At 49.1% G+C, this 22,428-nt stretch overlaps 1 protein-coding gene across 1 annotated transcript; it reads right to left on the reverse strand.

Moving 5' to 3' along the window:
* Window positions 1–292: 292 nt before the first annotated feature.
* On the reverse strand, window positions 293–22,083 carry FOXJ2 (forkhead box J2). Its single transcript, XM_027541237.1, has 11 exons — window positions 20,993–22,083; window positions 13,525–13,871; window positions 11,344–11,418; window positions 10,307–10,375; window positions 9,995–10,135; window positions 9,325–9,520; window positions 7,878–8,246; window positions 7,221–7,322; window positions 5,221–5,430; window positions 4,283–4,384; window positions 293–3,265 (listed from the first exon to the last, which is right to left on the reverse strand). The coding sequence occupies exons 2-11, from the start codon at window positions 13,855–13,857 to the stop codon at window positions 3,177–3,179; spliced, it is 1,686 nt and encodes a 561-aa protein (XP_027397038.1). The 5' UTR covers window positions 13,858–13,871; window positions 20,993–22,083; the 3' UTR covers window positions 293–3,176.
* Window positions 22,084–22,428: the final 345 nt, after the last annotated feature.

Consider the following 22,428-nt stretch of genomic DNA (forward strand, 5'->3'; position numbering starts at 1 on the left):
TCTTTAAAATACCCCAGAATGCAAGCAAGGCAGTTTAGTCCACACATCAAGCTGCAAGGTGGGACGGACTGCCTCTCCCAACAATATTTTGCAATAATTAACAGCATTAAAAAAAAAATGCTAGAGCCATGCTTTTAATCTTCCTTTCTTATCAATATTACCAAAAACATCAGTCAGATCCTGTGGGGGAACGAGGAGGAGGGGAAGTAGAAAACAAATGATTTCACATTTCCCTTTTCCCTACTCTGGCAAAAAAGAAATTCGACACCAGCACCAGGAAGATAAAACCATAAACATTCTTTTTTTTTTTTTTTATTAAGAAAGCATGCAAAAAACAACAACAACAACTTGTGAGCCCATACACCCCCCCTTCCCAGCCTGCGCCAATGCAAAGCATTATGGGTGGTATGAAGGACTCACCAAACCATAAACATGGGGGTTGAAGAGAGAAAGGCAGGGATGGGTGGATGGATACCAGAGAATTGCTCCTTCCGTCCCTCTCCCCTACGCTCTCCTCTATTTCCTCTTTTGGCAGTGAGCTCCTGTAGTTCTGCACACATCACCCAAGACGACAACAATGACTAAACTTTCAAGGCTGGCAATGCTGGATCGACAAGAAAAAGGAGTATTCTCTCCCTTTCAGGGAGGGGAGGGGAAACTGAGGCCCAAAGAGAGTTGGGTTTGTCCTGTGCCATTTAGCGAGGCTGGTTTTAGCGGAGAGGGGGGCTAAAGGCCCCGAAGGCCTGACGGCCCATCTCCAGCCCAAGCCCTAAACTTCAGTGACTGGCTGCCCGCCAGAGTTCTCGTTTTCAGAAGACACAGATGAACTATACACAGGAGACATTTCCATGTCTGATTTAGTCTACCCTGGCAAATCTTGTGTGGATCTGGGTAGAAGAGGGGTTGAGAAACGTGATGATTTGTAAGAGAGGAGATCTTAGGAAGAACAGATGGGACGCTGTGTGTAGGAGGCACCCTGACTGGAAGGATAAGGAAGACACGCCTCAGATGGGGGACACTGGGCTAAGGCGTGTCACCACCCTGGAAGAGGAATTCTCCTTTCCCCAATGGGAAATCTTACGCCATACTTCAACCCCACAAACTGCCCTCCAACACGACAGGGGGTTCAAGCTACTCACACCCCCATGTCTTACTAAGAACTTCAAAGAAATAAAGTGCTGTTTAGTTAACTGCCCTTTTTTGCCCCCCTGACTTCAGCCTCACTTCAACAAACTCTCAGTATAGAACCCTTTACGAAGAAAGGAAGGGGAGGATGAGGGGAAAAGCAAGAGAGCGGAAAGCATGGGTAAATAAAAGGACAGGGAAAAAACCAGAAATCACAGAGAAAATGGCCTTGTCCATTTCGCACATTTTGTCCTACAGCTTTAAGAAAGTGACCATTCAGTAAAGTAAAAACGGAAATAAAACTGTTCTTCCTTCTCAGAACTAGAATTCAACAATTAATATCCAATATATGCTAAGTACTTTGCAGCCATAAACCATGGCCACTCCTTGATAAAGGAGATAAGTTTCCCCTGTACCTTTTTTTGGGGGGAGGGGGCAGGGGGGGGTCCTTCTTTGGCCCTCATGCAGCTCTTTGTATTCAGTTATTTATTACCCTCTCCCAAGTTCCTTCATCCTTCAAAAAACCTGATTGCAAAAGCTTCAGCCCCAGTGATCTGGATTCCAAGAGAAGCATTTGCCTACATAGGTAAATAACTGAAATATTCCCTATGCATGTCTACACCACTTCCCCTTTCCTCTCTCACCCTCCTGCCACCCGTACTGTAGGTTTGGTTCTGCTTTGATCCATGGGAAACAGATTCCAGTCTTGCCCGAGGACATGGTGAGACTAAAAGGAATCATGGGTTACTCTTCTTTCTTGAGAATCCCAGAAAACGGGAGAAGAAAATTTGATGGGTGGAAGAGCTGGGCAGACAACTGAAAGAGGATGAAATAATATTTGCCAAATGAGATAAGGGGATGAAAGGAAAACTAGTAAATGCAAATAAAAGCCAGTTAATTTCCAGAGAACATGATGTTTAAAAAGCCAGAATGGTTCAATAGAAACCCTCTCCAAAAAGCTGACCCTATGCTGAAGGGTTGTCCTCATTTCCACCAGAGACGCAGCACATCCGTGCTAAGTTGCTTCAGTCGTGTCCAACTCTGTAACCCTATAGACTGTAGCCCACCAGGCTCCTCTGTCCATGCAATTCTCCAGGCAAGAATACTGGAGTGGGTTGCCATGCCCTCCTCCAGGGGATCTTCCCAGCCCAGGGATGGAACTCACGTCTCCTGCCTTGGCAGGCGGGTTCTTTACCACCTTGTGCCACCTGGGAAGCCCTGAAGAGAAGGAGAGTTCTGGCTAGGACTGACTCTATGTCCTATAGAGAACAGGCCAGGAATAAGTCAATGGCAGTTTATTTGACAAGAGTGGCAGAGACCCAATTTCTGACTGTTTTATATTTCATCACCCCTCTACAGCGTTCTACTCTACCCAACCCAGACCTCTTATTCCACTAGGATTTTATCTCCACCACCATCACTCTTACCCTTGATGGGGAATGAGGACCAGCAGAAGTAGGATTGGAGATATAAAGGGACAAGGAAGAGCTCAGAGGACAAAATTAGCACCATTAAGTAAAACCTGCAAATTCATGGCTGCCAAGCAGCATTTTAAATCCCTTCTACTTAATAATGTGGCCTCTTCAGCCCTGGATTGAACTGATATCCACGGAAAACAACATAGGGCTGAAAGGTGGGATTAGCACTGAATTGCCCAAAGAGAAAGGTAAATCAAAATTTGAGACCTTTCACTGTGGCTCTCATGGCTTCACCTTCCAGCCAGGTGACTTTAAATTAGCAAGAGGTGGACATGGACAATGGTGTGGGGACAGGAGACTGGAGACAGCATATAACCAATAATAATAATAATAATATAATAAGAATAATAATAAAAGAATAGGGAAAAAAACTAGAAGGAAGAGGAAGAATGAGGCAGGAAAGAGGGGGTTATCTTCGGCAGCATCTTGCGGTGGCTTCTCTGGCAGAGAAAGAAAAAAAAAGGATATATATCTATATACAGGCAAGGGCGGAAGAGTGGGCGGGGGCTGGGCTTCCCCCATTGCCCTATGTCACCACCCAGCCCTGGGCTGATGGCCGGGCTCTCAAATGCACTAGGTAATCAAGTCCCAATCGAAGTCATCTGGGATCTCCTCACTGGCCCCAGGAGGTGGGACTGGTGGCCGAGGGACCATGTGGTGTGCTGTGGAAAGAGAAAAGGAGATTAAGAGGAGAGGGCATGGGAGGCCATTCTGTCCATCTCGATGGACGGTGATCAACCCCAAGCACCCCCAGGGGGAAGGTTTGGGGAAACTACCATCCTTATCAGCCCAGAGTTATTTTTGCTGCCAGCTACCACTTCAGTGAGGTCCCAGGAAAGAAACTAGAGTAAACTGCGCCATATGACAATGTAACAGCAGTAAAATGTAACAGCCATTAAAAATTATACTTATGGGGAATGCCCTGGTTGTCCAGGGGTTAGGACTCCTTGTTTTCACTGCCTAGGGCCCGGGGTTCAATCCCTGGTCAGGGAACTAAGATCCCACAAGCCACGTAGAGTAGTCAAAAAAAAAAAATTATATTTTCAAAGATCATATAATAACATCAAAAAACATACAGAAATAGCAATATTACTATTTGAAATAGCAATACAGAGATTTGTATATAAGAAGGAATACATGGACAAAGACCTCCTAAATTGAAAACACTGTGGTTAGGCAGGATGATAACAGTGGTTTTTCTAAAATGCATTTAAAGGTGAAGGATCTGTTCATTTTGCACTATTCATGACAATTTAGGGTATCCACGCCTACTCACACCAACAGAGATAGTTCAATCCCAGACCCCTGATACTAGAGGTCAGGTGACATGGGCACAAAGCAGGTACATGTATATAACATGTTCATTTCATTTGTCTGAGTGCATCTTCCATCCAGATTCCGAAGTGAAGCATATATGTTCTACTTGTCTATCTTTTGTTTATAATCATGCTTCTACTTTCTGTCATCATGGTAGGCACGGGCTAATTTTAAAGCTTGTTGATCTTCTCTTGTCTCCCATGACATACAGCTCCCAACAGGTGGCCCACCCTCAGTCTCAGGAACCAGGAGGGCTCACCCGCTCTGGCAGGTGCAGTCAAAAGGGCTGATAATGCAGGCTCAGAGCCACAGGAAAGCCAAACAAACTCGCTGGTGCTTAAAACAAGTCTCCTGGCTCTTACCTGGGCGACTGTATCCTGCTGAGTCCTGGGTGGGGAGTGGGTACATTGGTGATGGGCCAGGGTAGAGATGGGGGGCTTGAGGGTGCACATAAGAGTTCACTGCTGTGAAAGCAAGACAAGAGTTAAGTGAGTGGGACCCCTGTACTCAAGGAAGCAGAGTCTGATAGAGAGGGTGACATACTCCCCATCACCTTCAGCTCTTCTCCCTTACCCGCTCTGTTCTGTAGCTCCTGTGGGCATCAGTGCTTTCTGTAGAAGCTCTCAGTCCTAGTCACTTAGGGTACAAAGGCAAAGGCACCCAATACTAGCCCCTGCAATATTACAGCTATCAGCAGGGTGATAAACACAGAACCTTCATCACTGACTCTCCCTCACTTCAATGGTTTGCCGATCATGACCCTATGTGATACGATCCAGGGAGGAGTTTCCTGAGACACAGATTTAGAATAGGGACTTTCTCTTCCCTTTTCTTAAGTAACCCTGACCTCCCAGATCAAGATCTAAAAGGAAAACTTCCCTTGGAATCCAGTGGCTAAGAATTCACGTGTCAATGCAGGGAACACGGGTTCGATCCCTTCTCTGGGAAGATCCCACAAGCCATGGGGCAACTATGCCCATGTGTCACAGCTACTGAAGCCTGTGAGTCCTAGAGCCTGCACTCCACATCAGCAGAAGCCACCACAGTGAGAAGCCCACCCACCTTTACTTGAAAGCAGCGCCCACTCACTGCAACTAGAGAAAACTCTGTGCGCACCAACCAAGACTCAGAGCAACCAAAAAGAAAAAAAAAAAAACCTAAAAGGAGATACAGTCTATTTTTTTGGCCTTTGGATCAGTGCCCATAAGCTGATGTTTCTCAGTTCTCTTCCACCCTTCTCATCCCCCTTCCTTCGCATCATCCAGTCTCCACCTCCTTGGCAACCGGCTTCGTGTGGTACCTTGGTTCATGGCTGGCTCCTGCTTGCCACTGGTGAGAGCACAGGAGTCCGCGATGCGGGAGGGGGCGGGTGGCCGGTGGGAGCCTCCCTGGGGGGGCACATGACCAGTCTGAGTGAGGAAGTGATTGAGGGAGTCACACAGATTGGCAATGTGATGCTGGTCCAGGCTCCAGTTCTTCTGCTCTGCCTGCCGCAGGCTCTCCATCAGCTCTGCCAGTAAAGAAGCAAGAAATGCTAACTCCTGTTATTTTTGCAATGAATGATGAGATTTCAAATTTTAATTTTTGCTTTCTGAATTTATCTATTGCTTGACAGGCATTATGAAAAATAAACTGTGTAGTCTATTAAAAAAAAAAGAAATGCTAACCTTGCCAGAGCCCCAACATCCCTAGTGGTTCTATACCTAAGTCACTGCTCCAGTCACACTGTCAATCAACACCACTGATTATACGTGTTACCAAGGAAATGGCAACCCACTCTGGTATTCTTACCTGGAAAACCCCAAAGATAGAGGAGTCTGGTAAGATCTACAGTCCATATGGTTGCAAAGAGTCAGACACAACTTGGCAACTAAACAACAACCCCCAATAATTGACATCTACATTTTCAAACTCTCATTCTATTTCTTCCTTACCAAACTCATATAATTTCCATATTACTGGTGAATAAAAGTTTCAAAGTAACTGAGTGAATTAGCCGTGGTCATATTGTCAGTCACGAATTTTCCTGGGAAGAATACTGGAGTGGCTTGCCATTTCCTCCTCCAGGGGATCTTCACAACCCAGGGATCGAACCCCATGTCCCCTGCATCTCCTGCATTGGTAGGTAGATGCTTTACCAGGTGCCACCTGGGAAGCCCCCATACTGTCAATAAATGGTGGCAAAACTATAAAATGGTGATCCAGGGCTTCTGAATAAAGAGTCCTCCTTCTCCCAAAGATAAAACTGAGTAGAATAAACCACTGTCATTTTGAATAAAGGCAAAAATTAATCAAGATAAAAATCTGGCTTAAAATTCAACATTCAAAAAACAAAGATCATGGCACCTGGTCCCATCACTTCATGGCAAATAGATGGGGAAACAATGGAAACAGTGACAGGCTTTATTTTCTTGGGCTCCAAAATCACTGCAGATGGTAACTGCAGCCATGAAATTAAAAGACGCTTGGTCCTTGGAAGAAAAGCCATGACCAACCTAGACAGCATACTAAAAAGCTGAGATATTACTTTGCTGACAAAGGTCCGTCTAGTCAAAGCTATGGTTTTTCCAGTAGTCATGTATGGATGTAAGAATTAGTCCATAAAGAAAGCTGAGTACTGAAGAATTGATGGTTTAGAACTGTGGTGTTGGAGAAGACTCTTGAGAGTCCCTTGGACTGCAAGGAGATCAAACCAGTCAGTCCTAAAGAAAATCAGTCCTGAATATTCATTGGAAGGACTGATGCTGACGTTGAAATTTCAATACTTTGGCCACCTGATGCAAAGAACTGACTCATTGGAAAAGACCCTGATGCTGGGAAAGACTGAAGGCAGGAGGATGAGATGGTTGGAGGCATCACCGACTGGACAGACATAAGTTTGAGACAGGGAAGCTGCTGTGCTGCAGTCCATGGGGTCGCAAAGAGTGGAACACAACTGAGAGACTGAACTAAAGATTAACTTGAAGAAGGTATCAATATTATCCACCTGTGTAACATGAAATCCTCCATCCTCAAGCTTTACTTGGAGAAGGAAATGGCAACCCACTCCAGTATTCTTGCCTGGAAAATTACATGAACAGAAGAGCCTGGCGGGCTATAGTCCAAGTGGTCACAAAGAGTCGGACATGACCAAGCACACAAGCTTCACTTAACCATCCCCTCTGGTTCCAGTTTCCATTGGGTTTTTCCACTTACATCCCTCAACACCCACCCACCCACCCACCCCCACCACCAGGCACCACCGGTTCTTCCGTTCTATTTGTTTTTTCTTATTTCAGGCACCATCACTCAGTCACCAACCTGAGAACTGTGACTGCTCAATGCTGGACCAGTTGAGCCGGTTCACCATCTTAAAGCTTTCCTTTAAGGAATCGATATTGGAGCACCAGTCTGGAGGAAAGGCTGTGAAGAGGAAGGGGATTGGGGAATAAGACAGAGTGAGGGGTGATGAGACAGCCACCAGCTGACAGCAGTCTGAGTTATGAATGCAAGATTCTTGCATCTACAAGATGCAAGTTACATTACCAAGATAACTTTGGACTTTCCCTCCCTGGAGATTTAGGACAAACCGAGCTATTGATGCTGTAATTACAAACAGCCCAGCTCACAGACAAGAGAATAAGTAAAACAATCCAAATTTGTCTAAAAATTCTCTTAATATAGAGCTCCAATTTGCAACTTCTGTTGCCCACAGGAGCTCTGGGGGGAGAGTAAGGCTAAAAGAGCCACTATTGGGACTTTCCTGGGAGTCCAGAGGTTAAGACTGCCCTTCCAATGCAGGGCCGGGCAGGTTTGATTCCTCCTGGGGGAACGAAGATCCCAAATACCAGTAGGCACGGAAACAAATAAATAAAAGACCCGCTGTTAATTTCCTAACCAATCCCCTCTCCTTCCAGAGTCAGAACAGGAAGGTCAGCTGGCAGTCCTTCCGGGGCTCCGCGTACCTCGCTTACTCACCAAAGCCAGTGCTGTTGATGGGTGCCTGGCCTTGTGCCTGTTGCTGTGGCGGCGGCTGCTGGGCGGGGTGGGAATGGGGGTGGTGCTGATGGGCGTGGTAGCCTCCGTGCTGCAGCGGGGGCGGGTGCATGGCCATCACCGGGGGTGGCCCGTAGCCCTCGGATCCCGTTGGCTTACCCCCGGGTGGGGTACAGCCGTCGGGGCTGGGGGTGTGCAATGGCGGCGCACCCCCGACAGCAGAGGTGCCCTGGGCGGGTGCCTGCGGCTGTGACTGCGGGGGCGGCGGCTGTGGCTGCGGCGGCTGCTGCTGCTGCTGATACACGTAGTAGTTGTTGGAGGGCGGCAGGTCCCCCAGGAGAGACGAGAAGCCTGCGGGGGGGTGGGGGTGGGTCAGGCAAAGTGGGTCAGGATTTCCACGGGGTTGAGACCCAGAAAAGGCAGCCGACGAAGGGTAAGGGCAATCTGGACAGCAGGGTCCCCTCCAGCCCTGGTCCCCTCCAGCCCCTGGGCAGGTATAACTGACAGACAGACAAGGGTCTTAACAGCAGGACAACTACTGGAATTTTAGCCAAATGTCAACATGCACCTTTTTATGCTATTTTTCAAGGATATTGATGTAGGAATCATAGTTTCCAAAGACATCAGACATCAGATAGAGTTCCAAACATGTGCTGTGCTTAGTCGGTCAGTCGTGTCTGACACTTTGCGACCCCCTGGACTGCAGCCTGCCAGGCTCCTCTGTCCATGAGGATTCTCCAGGCAAGAATACTGGAGTGGGTTGCCATTTCCTTTTCCAGGGGATCTTCCCAACCCAGGGATTGAACCCAAGTCTCCTGCTCAGCAGACAGTTTCTTTACCACTGAGCCATCTAGAAAGCCCCAAAATTAAAATTTAAAATTTTAATTAAAAAAAATTTTTTTTAATTAAGTTGTTCTCACAAACACAGAGATTCTTAAAAAAAAGAAACTGCTGTCCCCTAGTGGCCATCCTCATAATGACTTGAAGCAGCCATTAAATCACAGCCCTTGGTTCTAGAAGGGGGATTCCTCCAGCTCACTGCAGCTAAGGAGCCAGCCCACTGCCTCTTGAGACAGCTGTCCTTCAGTACTAAGTCAGAAGAGATCTGACTCCAGACAGTTTTGGCTCATGACCCACTTTCTTCCCTGACCAGTGATCGCCCTCTCCTCGTGTTACACGTAGGAAAAAGGGAGAGAAGAGAATGTCACCATCTGTTCAAAAATACAAGGACAGGGACTTCCCTGGTGGTCCATGGGCTAAGACTCCCCGCTCCCAGTGCAGGGGACCTGGGTTCAGTGCCTGGTCAGGGAACTAGATCCCATATGCCACAAGAGCTTACATGCCACAACTAAGACCTGGTACAGCCAAATAAATATTAAAAAAAGAAAATACAAGGACATCCCAGCTCCCCTCCCCAGCCCAGACTCACCATGCTGAGACGAGGAGGACTTCTCCAGCATGGACTTGTAGAGGTTGCGGAAGGACCAGCTTAGATCCTGAAAATTGATCTCCGAGTAGGAGAATTTGAAGTCATGGTTGGTGTTGTACAGGGGAGGGGGCCCCTCGGTGCTCTCTCGACCTGGACCTGCCGCTGCCACCGCTCCGCCGTCCACAGACCCTGTGCCCTAGAGGAAGAGGCAAGAAAGACTTGGTCCATGTCCTATGTGAGGGACCCATACGACACTTTAGTGGACACCAAGCTCTCTTGCCTATCCTTTTCATCCTCTCCCATCCTTTCAATGAATGAGCATCATTTTTCTCCTTTTCTCATTCCTATCTTGATATAGTCTCTTGCCCTTTCCCTGTGTTGCATCCATGCTCGTCTTTCCTTTCTCAGAAACTTTTTTGATCCCTTTCTTGTCTTCTCACCCTTTTTATTTTTCTGATCTTTCTTAAAACGTTGTTTCTCTCTGCCTTTTGCTCTCTCCCTCTCTCTGCTTCTTTCTTTTGCTTTCTCCTTCTTTCCCAATTTATCTGCCTGCTATAGCACAGACAATCAATACATAATTTTGAACTGACAGACATATCAATCTATTCAATCACCCACCCATCCACCCGTCCATCCATCCCTTATGCCTCCTGCCACCTCCACCTCCTACCTGGCTATAGCTGGCAATCGATGTGGGGCTCTGAAGTGGTATCTGAGGGTTCCCCTCAGGAGGCAGTGAGGCTTCTCCACTCCCTGGAACCCCTCCCCGTGGACTCTTGCTGGCGTCCTGTTCTGGTGAATCCTGAGACAGCTGAGGGTTGTGAAAAAAGAGCAATCTATAAGCAGATGCTAAACCTCCCCACATGATTCATGGTTCCATCCTTGCTGGTGTCTGACCTTTGCCCCATGTTTAGGAAATGACTGGGAGATGCGGGAGGAGCAGCGGGCTCAGAAATGGCATCTCATTGAGGTAGAGACTTACATCATCATCTGGAGGGTGTCGTCTCTTCCGGGAGATGTCAGGGCAAGTATCAATTGTCCAATAAGAACCCTAGAAGAACCCATCGCCAGAGAGAAAAAAAAAAATCATTATATATGGAAATACCGCCCACTGGAAAAGTAGACATTTGAGAGGATTTTCATATAAAATAGGGCTTCCCTGGCTTCATATAAAATAGGCCCTACCATAAAATGATAACAAATCCACCTGCAATGCAGGAGGCATAGTTTTGATCCCCAAGTTGGCAAGATCTCCTGGAGAAGGGAATGGCTACCCATTCCAGTATTCTTGCCTGGAGAACTCCATAGACAGAGAAACTTGGTGTGCTTGCAAAGAGTCCATGGGGTCACAAATAGTCAGACACGACTGAGCGACTGTCACTTCTTCATATAAGATAAGAGCTATATTAAGAAAAATGACTGGCAATTCACATAGAATCCTGAGAGTAACAGCTATTTTTGAGTACTAAATCTGTACTAAATCACAGAGTATGTCAGAGGTACCCACTGTGGTCCAAACACAGGTCTCGATCATAATGAGGATGCAGAACACAGCATCCACCTCAAAGAGCTGCAAATGCCCAAACCAACCTACCCCTTCCATGTGATCTAAGGCAAAACTCTCTGAGACTTTAGCATCCATGGCTGTCCAACAAAGAGGATGATCTATCACTTCTCCCCTTCGAAGATAAAAACCACGAGATTTTTCTATAGAAAAATGCCTCCAAAGCTTATTTTACATCTAGAAAGAGCCCGATACACCAAAAGAGGGCATCGAAGTCAATTTTTTCATAAATATTTCTATTAAGAAAAAATTTCACAGCTTTCCTTAGTCATTCATTCTTGTGAGGACCCATAAGTTTGATAACCAAGCTCTTCCTCTGAGAGAAAAATAAAGCTGCTTCTCTAATTAATACGATTTCCTCTTCTGGGTAATTAAAACAGCCACAGGACTCTGAGCTGTCAACTACTCTCCTTTCCTTCCTGGTCCTCCCCTCTCCAATTACAGCTGAATCTCACCTTTCCAGGGTCATCCCGTGGTCTGGGCACCTTCCGGAAACACTTGTTGAGAGAAAGATTGTGCCGAATTGAATTCTGAGGAAGCACAGAAGCAAGTTAGATTTGAGTATCATGCAAAGCAGGAAATTTTCCAATAGTTCACAAAAGGACACAAAGGGAAATAACACACGCTAAAGTGCAAGTGTCAGGGTAAACTGAGCACCTCATAACCATACTGATGGAGGAAATCGCCTATCAGATAGCAAGAGCAATGAGATAAGAAAAAGCAAGTAAATTGATGAGAGATTAACTGCTGTAAATTTGACTACCTGGTGCTTCTAGAGAGCTGATTATATATAGTTTTTTCAATCTTTCCACCCAAATCACACCCAACTGATGACGGTATATAAATGCCTCAAAATCACATTTGCACAAACCTAAGTGCCCATCCACAGATGAATGGATAAAGAAGATGTGGCATATAGATATATGGCATATACATATATACACATATACACACAATGGAATACTGCTCAGCCATTAAAAAGAGTGAAATTTTGCCATTTGCAGCAATATGGACCGATTTGGAGGGCATTATGCTTAGTGAAATAAGTCAGACAGAGAAAGACAAACATTACATGATATCATTTACCCATGCTATCTAAAAAATAGAACAAACTAGTAAATACAACAAAAAAGAAGCAGACTAACAGATATAGAGAACAAACCATTGGTTACCAGTGAGGAGAGCGAAGGAAGTAGAGGCAATACACGGGTAGGGGATTAAGAGGTACAAACTATTATATATAAAATTGGCTGCAAGGATATATTGTATTGATACGATATGGAGAATAAATACAGATTTTATATTAACTATAAATTAAAGTATAACCTTTAAAACTGTGAATCACTATACTGTACACCTTAACTTAATAATATTGTATAGCAACTATACGTCAATTAAAAAAGAATCACATCTGCTCAGCTCCTTAATTAATTCTATCAATAGTGAAAGAACATTTTAAAACTAATGATGTGGGAATTCCCCAGAGGTCCAGGGGTTAGGACTCCGAGCTTTCACTGCCAAGGGCACAGGTTCGATCTCTAGCTGAGGAACTGAGATCACACAAGCCACAGTGGCACAGCCATGAAAAAAAATACAAAACTGATGATGTAATGATGTAAATGATAACAAAATATAAATTATAAGTGAAACTAGGTACAATTCACCTTTTTGTCTTCTCAAGAGCCCAGGGAATGGTCACATTTGGAGGAAAGAAATATTGTTGCATACATGCCTTGGGTGAAGTTGGTGGGGGCTGTGGCAGCTAGCAGGAACATATTTATAAAGGGAAAACTGAATGCTTTCAACAGTCCCCAGCTCATCATCTGGCTTGTATGTGAGCTGATTATTTACAGAGTGACACAGCTACACTAAATCCCAGTTTCTACTCAACAACTGGCAAGTGAGTGATTGCTCCCAAGGACTGAGAACATCAGCCTTCCTTCCATGCGTGGAAGAGAAGGCCCCTTTTTCCTTCATCTCCAGCCAAACCACTTATCCTCTCCTTCCTTGCTTGGTGGATGAGCTGCTGGGGAAGGACCTAATTACATTATTATTTTTTCTTTGGTACATAGTTTTTAAAAAGATAATGACTGTGTGAGGTTTGATCTCTAGGTAGGATGGAGAGATGCCATGCCTTGCATGTGACTTCAACAGAGCAGAATGGCAATAAATACCTGTGAAATAAACCAAGGGACAAGAGGGTAGGATGAGGGACTTCCCTGGTGGCCCAGTGGCTAAGACTCTGTGCTCCCAATGCAGGGGGCCTGGGTTCAATCCCTGGTCAGGGAACTAGATGTTGCATACCATCACTAAGTGTTCACATGGCGCAACTAAGACCTGGCACAGCCAAATAAATAAACAATTTTTTTTTTCAAAGAGAGTATGGTGAGCATCAGCATCCTGCCATACCGTAACTATACTCAGAGGTTTGGTGTCACTGGTATTTCCCAGATACACCTTATGAAAGTTGTTCAACTCTGAAAAAAAAAAGTAAGGGATGGGAGATTTGAGATTTTTAAGTTCACACATCTCTGAGACAGCTCAGAGTGAAGTGGACCAGGTTACAGGAAGACACAAAAGTAGAGGAAAATGTTGTCAAGGCTAAGAACCATCTCAGGGCATAGAAGCTGTCCCACCTTCCAACCAATGCCTGCATTCTTGTAATAGGGGAAGTTGTCACAGATCCAGCGGTAAATCTCACTGAGGGTCATCTTCTTGGCTGGAGAGGAGTTGATGGCATAGGTGATGAGGGTGGCATAGCTGTACCGGGGTTTACCATCCTGGTGAACGGCAGCCTCGTCTTTACTCAGGGTGGCGTTCGGATCTGTGGGGGAGCCTGGTGGACATTTTCGGCTCCCACCAGGAGGCCCAGCCTGAGAGGCGCTTCCCAGCTTTTCGATGGTGGCCCGGAGGGTCAGCTGGGGGAGCCAGTCTATGGAGGTGAGGCTGCTCTCTAGGTCAGAAGCCATGGTATTTTTGGATTCTGCAGAGAAGAGGAAAATAAAATAGACAAGTGTTACCTGTGGTCACTTGTGGCAAGTAATACCAAATCTTAGGGCTTTAGGGGAAGGAGAGTTTCTTCTCACTCTAATTCCTATAGAAGACTCCACTCATGAGATAACCAGGTTCCCAGAACCCTCAAATGCATACGTCAATCACCTGCCAGATGACAGACTGGCACTTATCCTGCAACTTCACATGGAACATGGCAGAGGCCTCTTGCTTCATGCAGGACGAAAAGGGAGATCAAACCACCCAGCAAGTCGAGCTGTTCCTCAATTCTCCTTTCTTAAAGCCCTACAACACAATATTTTAAAGCTTCGTGGAGGGCTTTGCTGGTGGTCCAGTGGTTAAGAATCGGCTTTGCAATGCAAGGGAGACCGGTTCAATCCCTGATCTGGGAAGATCCCACAGGCAGCAGAGCAACTAAGCCCATGCACCACAACTATTAAGCCTGCACTCTGGAACCCTGGAGTCACAACAACTGCGCACACACGCTGCAATTACTGAAGCTAGAGCCAGTGCTCGGCAGCTCGTGCACCGAAACTAGAGAAAGCCTGAGTGCAGAAACGAAGACCCAGCACAGTCAAAAAATAAAATAAATAAATCTTAAAAAAACAAAAACACCTGTGTCTAATCGATTTCTTAAAAAACCACTTAAAAAAAAAAAAACACTTAGACAGCAGGTAAAACCTGCCAAAGTCTATTCTCCAATTATGTGTCACATGTTATATTTACATTCAACATCCACAGAGAGACAGCACGAGCAAACGTGTGAAGAAAAACAATCAGAGTAAACACAAGTATACCCTAAAGAAGCACGCATCAACACTTCCAAAGGTATTTCACATTAGTTCCATCCCCAGTGCTCGCCCTAGGATCCCACATCCATGTGCATACGAGGAGTATTAGGTACATAAGTGTGACAACCAGCCAAACAAGGATGGCACACAGACAGCAGCCCGTGACCAGAAACCACAAGGAGATACACGGCATACGTTACCCACGGGGCACAGACTCACAACACAGAGGGCAGGAGCCGGAGCACGGCTGCCCTCGCACCTTTAAAGCACCGCCCCCTCGCGAGTTCCCGCCCACAGACGGCGACACCAGGAAGAAGTCACTGCAGAGGCCCTCCCACCGCTCGGCCTGCCTGGCTGCACTGAGCCAGGGAGACACCCAGCTGTGCGCGCACCGGTAACAATCAGATAGGCAGCTAAAAATAGCCATTCTGGGGCTCAGGGTTGGCTCCCCTTCTGCCGCCTCCTCCTCCTCTCTCTTGCCTTCCCGGCCAGGCACGCACGCTCGCGGCACCTCCATGCAAACTCCTGGCGCTGCCAACCCTCCCACGCCGGCTGTCTGCACACCCTGCCGCCACCCACGCGGCCTGGGCACTCTCTCAGACGGAGGGGTGCAGCCGGAGTGACGTCTGGGTGGGGGAAGGTGAAGGACAGTAGGTGAGATTTGCATTGCAGGGGCTGGAAAGAGTGGCATGATCCACGTGGTAGCCATTGGCACTCCCCTAGGGTGGAAGCCAGCACCACCCCACCCCACTCCACCACCACCCCGACTCTGTCCCACCCCCCTTCCCCTACCCCCTCACCCCCCTACCCCATTCCTTTACCCCTCCCAACCCCGCCCAGACACACAAACATACATTAATTGTGCCTGCATGCTCAATCGCTAAGTCGTGTCTGACTCTTTGCGACCCCATGGACTGTATAGCCCACCAGGGTCCTCTGTCCATGGGATTTTCCTGGCAAGAATACTGGAGTGGGTTGCCATTTCCTCCACCAGGGAACCTCCCGACGCAGGGATCCAACCGCCTCTCCTGCACTGGCAGGCAGATGCTTTACCACTGAGCCACCAGGGAAGCCCTCCAGGGAAGCGCCCTGCCCCTCCCCACCCCGCCACCCCACCCCCAATCCATGATTGCTGCCGAACCACCTTGTGCCTGCACTGTTGGCCAGGTTCCAGCTAGGGTTTCTTCCTCCGACCCCTGCTGAAGGGGTAATCACTCTTGAGGAGCCAAGGCTAACAAGTCTCAGAATCCTGGACAGAAAACACATTGGGTGTGTAATGCCTAAATCCACTCACATAATGTGCACCAGCATTACATACAACTACACGCAAATCCACACACTGTAGTTAGAAGCTCAGTCGCAGGCATGGGCCCAGTCTCCTGCCTCCATCTCTGGGCTCACTCTCCTAGTTCTTAACTCCTCTAGCCTGGAGACTTTCTCCCAAGGGTCAGCAAGCTCACTCATCCCCTAATCTCTCAGTTCCCCACCCACACAGTCTCTGCATGCGTGTGCACGTTCTGGAGCTCCTCACCAGCAACACATCAACTCCGCCCACTCTGTACTCAAGGAAACACCTTAGTGCCTCGGGGGCCTGGGCAGCGTGAGACCCAACAGCAGCCCAGGTTGGTTTTATAAATAGCATCGCAAAGGGGATTCCCCTTTATGCTGAGCTCCTTTCCCCACCATCCTTTCCCATCCCACCACCACCATTTTGCCCTAAAACCGTGGAAACCTGGAGACTAACAGGGACACTGAATCATTCCAGGAAGCCTCAGCTCCTGGCAATTTACTAAGGCAGAGCAGAGCAGCTACTGGGGTAACGTGCATTCCGCAGCCATCTGGTTCTGGAGCTACGTTAGCCCAGCTGAATGGGAACACAGCAATGAGCAGGTTCACAATGACCAGGGTTCTCCTGGGTTTCTAAGGAAATTTTACCCTATTATCTCCTGCTAAAGATCCTGGGAAGTTTCACTTTAAGAACATAGCAGGGGCTTCCCTGGAAGCACAGTGGATAAGAGTCTGCCTGCCACCACTGGGGACACAGGTTCCATCCCTGATCTGTGAACAGATTCCACATGCCACAGAGCAGCTGGGTCCATGAACCACAACTACTGAGCCCTCATTCTAGAGCCTGTGAGCCTCAACTACAGCAGCCAGTGCTCCGCAACAGGAGGGGCCACTGCAGTGTGAGGCCGGTAGCCCAGAGTAGCCTCCACTCAGTGCAACTGGAGAGAAAGCCCACGCAAAGCACTGAAGACCCTGCCCAGCCAGAAATAAAAATAATAAAAGAAGGAAAGAACACAGAAGTCTTCAGGGGACATTTCATTTGCAACCCTCCCAACACTGGATAGGGAGGGACAGGAGAATACAATCAAAGCAGTTTACAGAACCCACTTGGCAGGTGCCAATCACTGTGAATTCCATAAACGGAAGTGCCCTCAGCCTTTTGCTGGTTCTGTGCCCTTCCCTAGCATTTCCCCAGCACCAGGTTAGGACACGGAGGTTAAATTTAACCTTTCGCCAGCACCCTCCCAGCCAGCCCTCCAGCTACCACCCCAGCACTCAAAATATCTTCCAATCTTACCAGCTACAAGCCACTTACAGCAAAAGATCCTGATTTCTCAGCACCATTCTCCCTAAACCCATCCCACTTCCTTGCCTCCGGCACTTCCCCATTCTTGAAGGGCAGCCCAGCGTGTAGAACCTCAGAGAATGAGGTTCCCTGGTTCTATTATGAACCTTGACACCTACACGCTGAGTCTCCCTAAACACCCCTTGCCTCCCTGAAGCCTTCCTGCCTCAGTTTCCTTCTTCAATAAAAGGATGCCATCACAAACACTGTCAAAGCTTCATTCCTAGAGGGACATGAATGAAGCTTAAAGAGCTGGTGGCTGCCACACATTCCACATTCCCCCAAAATAATGGCACCAGGCTAGTGTTCGGGGCTATTATTAGAAAGGTACATAAAAGGTACTTCCATTCTCAGTCCAACCAACCCAGTTACCCAGACCTCTCTCTCCAGGGGGGCCTTGTGCCACAGGGCTGGGGCAGAACCTGAGTCAGGCTACATTCTTCTCTGCAAGCTGGAAGACTGAAAGGAAATACCCATAGAAACTGGGAAAGGCAGCCAAAGGGCAGGCTCCATCACATCCATGGAACGTCTAATGAAGACTTCACTACTGGGAGAAAGAGAAAAACAGAAAGACATTCTGGTAGAGGGGAAGACTGATCCCAGGTGAGACGTGTAAGACCCCAGATAACAGGCACAGTTTTCTCCCCATTTTCTCTGAAAGGCCAGTAATTGTTCTCTGTACAGTGCCAAGGTCAGGCATTAAGGAATGATAACTTCCTGCTCTGTACCTAATGCAGAAACTAATAGAGCAGTGGCTAAGTTTGCCACCTTGCTGATTACCAGCCCGGATGTCTGGGTTTCAGTCCTGGCACCACAGCCTACCTACTGGCTGTGCAACCTCAGGCAAGTTACTTGACCTGTGTTGTAGTTTCTTCACTGGAAAATGGAAATGATAACTTGTATATACATAGGGTTGTTGGGAGGATTACCTTGAGTTAAAATTTTTAAAGCACTTAGTGAGTGTTATATACGTGTAGCAATGACTGTTTTTGAATGAGAAAAAAAAAAGAGAATAATAGACATTGAAAATTAGAAAAATGGACAGACCATACAGGTAGGCCTGGAAGAAGTAGCAAACCTACAATGAGTTCACAATAGTTTTCAGGATGTCAGAATCTCAAACTTTCCTTTGCGGTGAGTGTCACCCCACTAAGGACTGACCAGGGCCACGACTAGTAAACTCCCAAGGATAAAGAAATGGGGGAATATCATCTCTTATTTTCCACAGGGGACTAGGTCGAGTCATAAGATGTGATCTGGAAAATAGCACCAAGTCATAGTTAATCCAACCCAATAGCTGTCTGCCCCTAACTGATTCCACGGAGGCGAGGAGAATCAGGGAGACTCAGTCCCAGCACAGCCGCTTAGGCTGTGTGGCAGTGGGTCATCTGGACATGCTCTGGTCCCGTTGGCTCTGGGCCATTCAACAAGTAGCCCTCCAGCATCTGGTAAAGTGCTTTCTGGGAAATAGGCTGCTGTTCTCCAGAGCCAGCTCTTTTCAAACAAAAATGGGGAAGGGAGTTCTAGAGTAAACAGCCGAGGATCCTCATGCTTATTAGACCAGAGATGTCAGAGCTGACGCTCTCTATCAGTCCTAGCAGAAGTGGTCCCAGCCAGAGATCGGGCTGCAGCCACTCATGAGGGCTCCCATTGGCTGGGACAGGCCAACCCTGTCCTCCCAGCTGGGCATCATTACCAGCATTCTCCTCACTTCCCTGCACTGGCGCACCTGTTTTAAGCGGCCTACCAGAAACACACAATTCTAGGTAATTGGAGCCTAGTCTGAAAAGCACACACAGACTTGGCCTTGGTGCATGATGGGGACAGAGCCACATCCATGTGAAGTAAGAAACAGACGCACGTTATTTTACAGCGCAGCCCCACAAACCCAGATTACAGCCCTCTCATGGACCACAACCAACAGGTAGCTTCCAGGACACAGTGAATGTACTTAGACATTCAGGCAGTTCACCCAATGGCCAAAGGAGGAAACATAAAAACCCAAATAGGATGAAGCATCCCGGGACTTCCCTGGTGGTCCCATGGCTAAGACTTTGTGCTCTCTACACAGAGGGCCTCGGTTGAATCCCTGGTCTGGGAACTAGATCCCACATGCTGCAACTAAGCCCCAGAGCAGCCAAATAAATATATAAAAATGAGAGAGAGAGAAAGAAAGAAAGATGAAGCCTCTCACTTGGATTCGCTGTGGGGTCTAATGCTCCTTACAGAAGACAAAGTATTTCCTAGCGGTGAGGCAGGAACACAGGCACCTAGCTGGGGACCCCAGGTTGACAGGCAGAGCGCTACTAAACCCATAGCCCAGGCTCCGCCAGAAGGATGTCCTGGCACCTTTTTCTTGCCTTTTCTGAAGATCCTGGGCTTTGATGGTTCTTGCTATTTTCCTATGAAAGATAACATACATTCAAGGTTCCAGACACCCAGAACTTGCACACAAAACAGGAAGAGATAGGATGAAGCTATCAGGTGATTTTCTGAAAAGAAATTCCTCGGGGGTCAAATCTCCCTGGCAGTCAGCTTATTTCCATTGAAGACTGGAAGTAGGCTGAGCATCACCCCTCCCCTCCTTCTCTCCAGGGTCTGCCTTTTCCTGAGGAACTGTCAGCAAAGGACAGGAGCAGTGTCGGGCACTGGGACAGTGGGAGCCGGCCAGCTTTAGGGACAAACTTCAACCCAGGAGCTGGCATTCCCTGCAGACTTTTTTCTTGCCTTGGGACATGGGATCTCCATTTTCCCTGTGGATGTTATGCTTCCAGCCCGGAGTGGAGATGTCATGAGGGGAGGCTGGGAAGCACAGTGAGTGGAGACAGACCACTTTTCTTATAAAGGGAGCAGTAATCACCATGGGCTGGAGAGAACAGCTCTGCTGCTGCTGCTGCAACTGCTAAGTCACTTCAGTCATGTCCAACTCTGTGCGACCCCATAGACGGCAGCCCACCAGGCTCCACCACCCCTGGGATTCTCCAGGCAAGAACACTGGAGTGGGTTGCCATTTCCTTCTCCAATGCATGAAAGTGAAAAGTGAAAGTGAAGTCACTCAGTCATGTCCGACTCTTCTCGACCCCATGGACTGCAGCCTACCAGGCTCCTCTGTCCATGGGATTTTCCAGGCAAGAGTACTGGAGTGGGTTGCCATTGCCTTCTCCAGAGAACAACTCTGGTGGACATTAAATGACCTAGGGTTACAGGTAAGAAAATGTAATACCAATGGAAGCCCCAGACAAGGCCAGGCCACAAGATGCCACCATGACTTCAGTGAGAGCCCATTCTCGGTGTGACAAGGCCCAAGGATAGAGGGTGGTGTGGCAGTCCGGTTGGGGTGTGTCTCATCATGACACTGTACGGATGGAGTGCTAGAGATGCAGAGGTTTTCTGATGTCCCTTGCCCTTGGCATGAAAACAAACATTTTCCTAGGGACCTCCAATGAACCCCATCCCATCAGTCCCCCCAACACTAAGAAACCCATTTCTCATAGCCTCTGCAGCAAGATGAGGGTTTGAATCCAATAGCTTCGGAACACATTTCCCAGAAGAGTCTCTGAGTTGTTGCTCTACCATCCCAGTAACGAAACCCATCTCAAGAGGCACCATCTCAGGCCCCCTACACCCACTAGTGTCTAAAGAAGACAGAAGATGAAAGAAAGCACTAACCTGTCTCCACGTCAGCCGCAGCAGAGGGCGGGGACCACCTGGTACTGGAGTCTGGGGTTGGAGGGACCCCTCTCTTCAAAGGCAGATGCGGAGCCTCATCCTCAGTGGCTCTTCCCGTTCTTGGCTGAGCCTCCCAAGCTGGGGAGGGGAACTGGGTCCCGCGAGGATGAGGAGTGGAGGGAGGGCGAGGGGGAGAAGGAGGTCCCACCTGGGGAAGATGGCACACCCCCCACACTCGGCCGGCGACCCTGGGGAGGAGGGGAGGAGCCTCGTCCAACCCGGAGTTGTCTCCTCCCCCTTGGGGGAGTCCCCCTCCCCCCCAAACTGAATCTGTCGGGAGTGGAGGGCTCTTTCTGTCGGCTGGAGATCGGAGCGGAGGGGCTCTGCCCTGTTCCACCGTCCGGGTACAGGGAAGTTGGGGGGACTTCTTCCCCTCTCCTGGAAGGCTGGAAGCCGAGTCGTCTTCTCTCCCTGGGGTGTCCTCTGCTTCTGAACGTGAGCAGTCCTCGCCCCCGTGAGCACGGGCTGGGCGGCAGGGTGCCTACTCCAGAGGCATACCCCGTTCTCTCCGGCCCCCAAAAGTCCAGAACTGAGGAGAGTGTGCTTGCAGGAGTGGAGGCACGCGGGGCTGCTCACTCGCTTCCTCGGTAAGGATCACCCCTCTACTTTGGAGGCTCCATTCCCGGGACGGTGCGGGGATCCTCCTCGCCTCTAAGAAGGAGAGACTCGCCCCCTAGCGGGGTCTCCTCGGTCCCTCGCCCGGGTGCGAAGGGTCTTTTCCCGTCCCCCTCCCGCCTCCGCTCCCGGGGCGCCCCCGAGGGTGGGGTTTGCTTGCTCCCCGCTCTCCGGGAGCTGGCCTGGGCAGCCGGGGCCGGGAGGCCGCGGCTCCGGACGCGCGTCCCTGCGGCGGCCGCGCCTCCTCTCGTCCCGTTCGCGTCCGCTCCGCTCCCGCCGGCGCGTGGGGCTCCCCGCGCCGCCGCCGCTCGGGCTCCGGCCAGTCCGGACTCCCCCAGGGAGCCAGGCGGCGGACGGAAGGTGTCAGGGCTCGGCCGGGGCTCGGGCTCGGCGCGGCTCCGCTGCAGGCCCCGGCTCCTCCCCGGCCTCCGCGCCGCGCTCGGCGCCCCTCCCCCGCCCCCGCCCGCCGGGCCGCCGCCACCGCCTCCCCGCGCGGGTTAAGGAGGAGCGGGCGGCGCAGAGCCTTGGGTGCGCTGCGCCCGGTGAGCCGCGCCGCCGCCCCCCGCCCCCCGACCTCCCGGGGGGACCGACGCGCGCCGCCCGCGGCCCTGGGGACGCGCCCCCCCCCCCCCCCCCCCCGCGCTCCCCTCCGGTCGCCACTGGTTCCCTTGCAGCTCGCCATCCGCCAGAGACGACACCCACTGCTGTCTGTCGGGAGAGTCCCTCGTTTGCGCCGCAGGAACTGTCAATTTCAGTTCCAC

The sequence above is a fragment of the Bos indicus x Bos taurus genome, chromosome 5 (assembly GCF_003369695.1).
Source record: "Bos indicus x Bos taurus breed Angus x Brahman F1 hybrid chromosome 5, Bos_hybrid_MaternalHap_v2.0, whole genome shotgun sequence".
In the NCBI taxonomy this organism is placed as follows: domain Eukaryota; kingdom Metazoa; phylum Chordata; class Mammalia; order Artiodactyla; family Bovidae; genus Bos; species Bos indicus x Bos taurus.

Coding starts and splice junctions, on each gene's coding strand:
- FOXJ2 (XM_027541237.1), bottom strand. CDS start 13,857: ATGGCTTCTGACCTAGAGAGCAGCCTCACCTCCATAGACTGGCTCCCC. Junction 5,431..7,220: donor TGAGCAGTCACAGTTCTCAG/GTTGGTGACTGA, acceptor CTTTACTGGCAG/AGCTGATGGAGAGCCTGCGG. Junction 3,266..4,282: donor AGCAGGATACAGTCGCCCAG/GTAAGAGCCAGG, acceptor CTCTTTCCACAG/CACACCACATGGTCCCTCGG.